The sequence below is a fragment of the Piliocolobus tephrosceles genome, chromosome 17 (assembly GCF_002776525.5).
Source record: "Piliocolobus tephrosceles isolate RC106 chromosome 17, ASM277652v3, whole genome shotgun sequence".
Taxonomy (NCBI): domain Eukaryota; kingdom Metazoa; phylum Chordata; class Mammalia; order Primates; family Cercopithecidae; genus Piliocolobus; species Piliocolobus tephrosceles.
In genome coordinates, this window is record NC_045450.1 from 9,858,396 (window position 1) to 9,864,894 (window position 6,499).

Consider the following 6,499-nt stretch of genomic DNA (forward strand, 5'->3'; position numbering starts at 1 on the left):
AATATATAAAAATATGTTTTATATATTTCAATATATAAAAATGTATAATGTTTTATATATTTCTATTTTCATTTCTTTATTTTTGAGTCAGAGTCTTGCTCTGTCTCCTAGGCTGGAGTGTAGTGGCTCGATCTCAACTTATCACCACCTCCACCTCCCAGATTCAAGTGATTCTCATGCTTCAGCCTCCTGAGTAGCTGGGATCACAGGTGCCTACCACCTATACCTGGCTAGTCAGGGTTTAGTCATGTTGCCTAGGCTGGCTTCAACTCCTGACCTCAAGTAATCTGCCCAAGGCCTCCCAAAGTGCTGAGATCATAGATGTGCATCACTGTGTCCAGCCATATATATTTTTAATATATAAGAAATACAATGTACTATATCTTTTAATGTATAAAATATATTTTTAATGTATAAAATATGTTTTACATATATTTGAAGTAAAAAAAGTTATATTTTAAATATATAAAAATATGTTTTATATATTTTAATACATAAAATATATGTTTTATATTTTAATACATAAAAATATATGATGTTTTATATATTTTAAATATATAAAATATATAATTTCATATATTTAATATATAAAAACATGTTTTCTATTTTAATACATAAAAATGTTTTCTATATTAAAAATTTATTTTTGAATATGTTTGTTCAAAAATAAATAAATGAATACATTAAATTAAACTAGAAATACTGAAGGGGAGGATCGATTCAACATAAAGGTTAAAAACATGACTGTGGAGTCGGTTGGACCACTGTTTGAGTCCTACCTCTTCCATTTCCTAGCTAGATGGCTTTGAACATGTTTCATAATCTTCCCATAAGTTGGTTTTATCATATTTACAACGGCCAAAACTACCCACCTCATATTGCTGGTGGAATTAAATGAATGCAAGTTTGGCACATCTCCAGGAATTTATCTAAGTCTTTTTAAAACTGATTATTGTATTATACCTACTATAATGGAGTGTATTTTCTATGACATTTTATGATTCAAGTACAGATATTGTTACTATCGATGACCCAAGCTATTTCAAAGGGTTGGGCACATTCAGGCGACAGCATCCCTGCCACTCACTTGATTTTGACGAACTTCCGACACGGCACAGTGTTCCTCACACACGTCTCGGTCAGGGGGTCTATGTCTTCCACGATGACGAAAGGGGCCTCCTCCAGGGTGACGATGCTGAGATGGTTGTCATCCGGCTCACAGTCGGAGAAGGACTTGTACCTGGGCCACACGGCGTGCCTCAGGCTCAGCGTCTGGTTCTCCCACTTGCCCACCTGCAGCACAAACACAAAGACACAGCTGTGCTTTCTTCCGCCGCTGATTTCTGGAGAGGCAAATCCTTTCCCTGCCGGAGACATCCATCCGTCTCAAGGGTCTTTCTGCCACATACCTCAACATATGCATCTACTTCTGTGCTAAGACAAACGGGCATAAAGACAAAACAGAATATGGGGCAGTTCTCCATTCCAGCCCCACTCATCCTCACAGGAATCAAACTGCATCTCGGGAGGTGGTACCCAGGCACTGATACCTTTAGAGCCCCGCAGGTGGTTGTAACGTTCTGCCAGAGTTCAGGACCACGGATGGCAAGGAAACAGCACAGACTTTTAGAATCGGAGAGGTCTGGGTTTGATTCTCCAACTGTACCACTTACTAGCTGTACAACTCTAGGCAAGCTCTTAATCCTAAGATCTTCTGTTTTCTCATCTGTATAACGAACACGACTCCCCCTACTTCTTAAGGATGCCATGGGAATTCAATCAGGCAATGCATGAAAGGCAAAAAAGCACAGTGCTTGGCACATCATAGGGACGCCATATTGTTTTTAAGAATAAAGAAAAGAAAGTGAAAAGGAGAAAGAAATAAAAAAGGTATAAGATGAAGGAAAAGAGAAAAAGGGAGAGGAAGATGAAGCTGGAGAGTGAAAAGAGGAGGAGGGGAACTGAAATAACACACGGGAGAGATGGAGCAGGTGGGGAAATTAAAAGCATCGTTTTGACCCCAGATACGGTTCTATTTAAGTTGCAAATTAAGGTGAACTTTTATTAATCCTGCAGAGAGGGGAGACTGTTACTGCTTAGCGTACATCAAGACCTGTCAAAATAGAATCGATTGTATTCCCTCGGAGCAGCAGTCGGCATCTTAGTGCAATCAAATTGAAGGCTGTATATTTTGAACCTTAATTTTATTTGACAGCTTATTGGCACTATTCACATACACGCCGGGAGGAAGCTGCCCCCGCGCTGCTCTTTCTCCCTTCTCCTCCTGCTCCCACACGCGATTGCTTGACACCACAGGTCACCGCTTTATGTGTAATACCAGCCTCGAGGAAAACACCTCGTCTGAAAAGCTAAGTGCCAAATCCAGGCTTGTCTATGTTGACATGACCCACTCACCTCTCCTCCTGTAACGTTTAAGTGTCGCCAGAAATGAATCTCAAGCCCTTAAAGAGAATTCAAACATGCCGGACACCAGGAGAGGTGACAGGGTGGGAGGAGAGAAGAGAATCAGTGCTCTCTAAGATTACCTCATCATATGGGCTGGAAAATGTTTGCTGGCTGTGAAGAAGCATTTCCTGTGGCTATTTACAAAATTGTCCAGCATTGCTGATACATTTCTTTTTTTTTTTTTTTTTTTTTTTTTTTTTTTTGAGACAGAGTCTCGCTCTGTCGCCCAGGCTGGAGTACAGTGGCCGGATCTCAGCTCACTGCAAGCTCCGCCTCCCGGGTTTACGCCATTCTCCTGCCTCAGCCTCCCGAGTAGCTGGGACTACAGGCGCCCACCACCTCGCCCGGCTAGTTTCTTTTTTTTTTTTTTTTTCTTCGTATTTTTTAGTAGAGACGGGGTTTCACCATGTTAGCCAGGATGGTCTCGATCTCCTGACCTCGTGATCCGCCCGTCTCGGCCTCCCAAAGTGCTGGGATTACAGGCTTGAGCCACCGCGCCCGGCCGATACATCTCTTTTTAAGATAGGATGGCAAGTACAGCAATTTGGTTAAACACATACACATTGTTCATTTATTCATGCTATGATATGCAACAGGCTGGGGAGAATGTTAAACCCATCAAATTCTTCATTCACTTGACATAGATTTATTGAAGACCTACTATGTCCCAGTGCCTGCCTGGGAATAATGATGGCTAAAACAGAATGGCTTTTGCCTTCTTGGAACTGTCAGTCAGTTGTACGACATAGATCAAACCAAAAATACTAAAATATGCAAATAGACAAAGAAATATACAAGTTTTCCCTTTTGGAACATATTATACCAATCCCTTTTCTTTCCATTTGCCTTGGAAGTCTCAAACACAACCTTCAAGAGAGGTTGGAGAGTTCAGCGGGTAAGAGAATGGCTTTTGAAGTCGAACAGAACTAGGTGTAAATCCTGGCTTCATCCACTAGCTGAGTAGCCTTGGGAAAGTCATTCAACCTCTCTGAGCTTTACTTTCTCCATTTGTAAAATGAAAAGAGCAACAGGGTATGACCTTAAGGACTGCAGTAAGGTTTGAATGAGCCAAAAAGTACCAAAAATATAGAGCACAGAACCTGACATGGCATGTAACACACATGGTGGCTATTATTTTACTATTGCTGCTGTCGTTAGCATTTAAGATATAGCTGAACTATCACCTTATCTGTAAAATCATTCCTGCTTCCCTAGTAATACAGAACTTTGCACAAACCTCCACCATAGTATTTTAATATTATAATGTTAATGACATAACTTTTTAGCACTTCTGTATAGTCAGGAAATGTGCCAATATCACCACTTAGTTTAATTCCTACAAATTCTACATGGTAAGCATTATTATTCCAACTTCATATACAGAGAGGTTATGTGACTTGCACAAACTCACACAACAAGTAAGTGGTGGAACCAGGGTTATATCATGGGGCTTCTTTCTGAACCCAAAGGTGCTTTCTCACTATGTACATAGTGCTTCTGTGAATTGAGCTGCAGGAATCACATTATAGCTCCAACACTCTTCCTTCCTTGCAGACATGTTTCCTAAAGTCCCAAGATAATGTAAATTAAGGCAAAGACTAGCAGAATCTTTGGTGATGTCATTGACCACATCACAACCCCCACACCATGGGAGTCAGGCAAATGTTTCAGTCTAACGTTGACTCAAGGAAAGGTGAAAAGGTTTATGAGCGCCAAGAGTGCAATAACTTCCTAAATCTTCTCCAAGTTCTACTCCCCATTCCTGACACATCCAAGTAAAGTATCCATGGGTCAGCCAAGGAGGTTGAAGGTGAGTGGTAGGTGGAGAGAACTCCATCAGGAGCTGAAACTGCTGTGTCAACGTTGCCTTAGAGCCTAAGAGCTCTTATCTTCTTCTCTGATCTGATAGGCCCCTCAGCACCCCACTGCAAACACCAAAAATCTCAACTACTAAATTGTATATACCGGATAAAGGAGAACAGACATTCTTCACTTTCCCTGCCCATATTCCTATTTATAAGGGACTATAACTGAGTCCAATGTTTGTAGACAGGTTTAGCAGAGTCATTCATTCCATAAATATGTGTTGAGTGGTTACTAGGTTCCAAGCACTGAGCTAGACACTGAGAATACTGTAACTTAAGTGATAAAATATTTGCTTGCATGAAATTTTTGTGCTAATTGAGAAGACACATGAGTCAAATGATTACACAAAAACATATGTTCATATAAACTGGGAGGAAGAAATGAAACACGGGTCTAAGAGAGCATATAGGAGAAAAGATATCAGAGACATCTTCCCTGAGGAGGTGACACTTAAGCTGAAATTGGAAATTCAGGATGAATTGGACCATGGCAGTTGTGGGAAGGAATTGTGGAGGAGCAGAGAAAGATAGAGCACTTCAGATAGGTGGAGACCAGAAGATGCAAAGCCTTGTAGGCTCTATTAAGAAACTGGGATTTGCCGTAAGGGTTTGCTATAGACTGAATGTTTGTGTTCCTCCAAAATTCATACGTTGAAATCCTAACCCCTAATGGGGTGGTGTTAGGAGGGGGGGTCTTTGGGAGGTGATTAGGTCATGAAGGTGGAGCCCTCATGAATGGTATTAGTGCTTTTATGAAAGGCCCTAGAGAGACCCATTGCCTTTTCCACCATGTGAGGATGCAACAAGACGACTGCTCTCTATGAACCAGGACGCAGCTCTCACCAGACACTAAATTTGCTGGCACCTTGATTTAGACTTCCCAGTCTCCAAAAGCATGAGAAACAAGTTTCTGTGGTTTATAAGCCACTCAGTCTATGGTATTCTGTTATAGCAACCCAAATGGACTAAGAGTCAATCTAATTCAACGGTCAGAATGGAAAAAGATTTATAGAAGTTACCATGGATATATGTCCATATATAATCTGCCTGAAGGTGGACGCTTCTTTGCCTACTCCAATTTTTTTTTATTATGGAAATGTTTAAATGTGTAGAAGAGTAGAATCATATAACGAACCTCCATATTCCCAATATCCAGCTTCAATAATTAGTACTCAAGACCAATCTTGTTTCATTTATACTCCCACTCACTCCTTCCATATTACAGCAAAGAAACCCACATCATATAATTTATTCATAAATACTTAATTTGATTTAAATATCTAAACCTCATTTGCTTTACAATGTTATACCTCAATAATCTACAACAATCTATGTGTTTATGTATATGTTTTACTTATGAGACTATGATTTCCCAGCCTAGCAGGAATTTTATATGCATAATGATTGGTTTCTATGTCCACAGCTTCTAACTCAGGGCATGCCACATGGAGGGATTTAATGGGTAGTTTTTGGTGGAGTGAATAAACATACAGCCTGTATTTTTTAAATGTGTATGAGTCAGAAAATGTTAGAATGATTAATGTGTCCATATGTGCCTCAGCTTTGGAATCCTGTACCCTAGGCAAAATATGGAAGTATCAAGGACCTGTATTCTCTCCCTTGCTCTTACTGCAACTTCAGCCCCCCAGACCTAGAGCCATTGACAGCAGCTGTCTGAATAGCCTCTGAGTATTAAATTTCCCCAGAGAAAGCAAATATCATCATCCTAACACCATTTAAAAAGGGACTCCAGTCACTCTGATGTATTCAGGGAGAAACTAAGAACCAATGGGTTAAATCCTGAAGACCTCAGTTTCAATTGTCATATTGTCTCTGCTTGTCTCCATTTCACAGTGGCATGGAGTATGTATGCTCCAAGTGCCTTTTTTAGAAGTTATATCCAAAATGGAAGAACCCTGTGCACTCTGAAGATGGCAGCCAACAATTTCTCTGCTCCCCCCTTGGAACTGATGGTGACTCTTTTGCTATTCTCTAAACTAGACCTTTTTCCTGTTCCCAATCCCCTCCATAAAAGTGAACACAACAGTCAGCTGAGTCTGTAACTTTAGATCAGCACTCCTGACCCACATAAGCTATTCTGAAGAGTGAGCCAGGGTTGCACATTTCCTCCAGCAGTGCTTCCAGGAGTAAGGTTTCAGTCCATTTCC

The 6,499-nt window shown here is 40.5% G+C and overlaps 1 protein-coding gene across 4 annotated transcripts in view; it reads right to left on the reverse strand.

The window, feature by feature from the left end:
• GRIN2A (glutamate ionotropic receptor NMDA type subunit 2A) overlaps positions 1-6,499 on the reverse strand; it is a 427,129-nt gene that overhangs the window by 87,726 nt on the left and 332,904 nt on the right. For all 4 annotated transcript variants that reach the window (XM_026446647.1, XM_026446648.1, XM_026446650.1 and 1 more), the window contains one exon: positions 1,088-1,293. In XM_026446647.1, the coding sequence (XP_026302432.1) occupies positions 1,088-1,293 (206 nt within the window). The remainder of the gene's footprint in view (positions 1-1,087; positions 1,294-6,499) is intronic.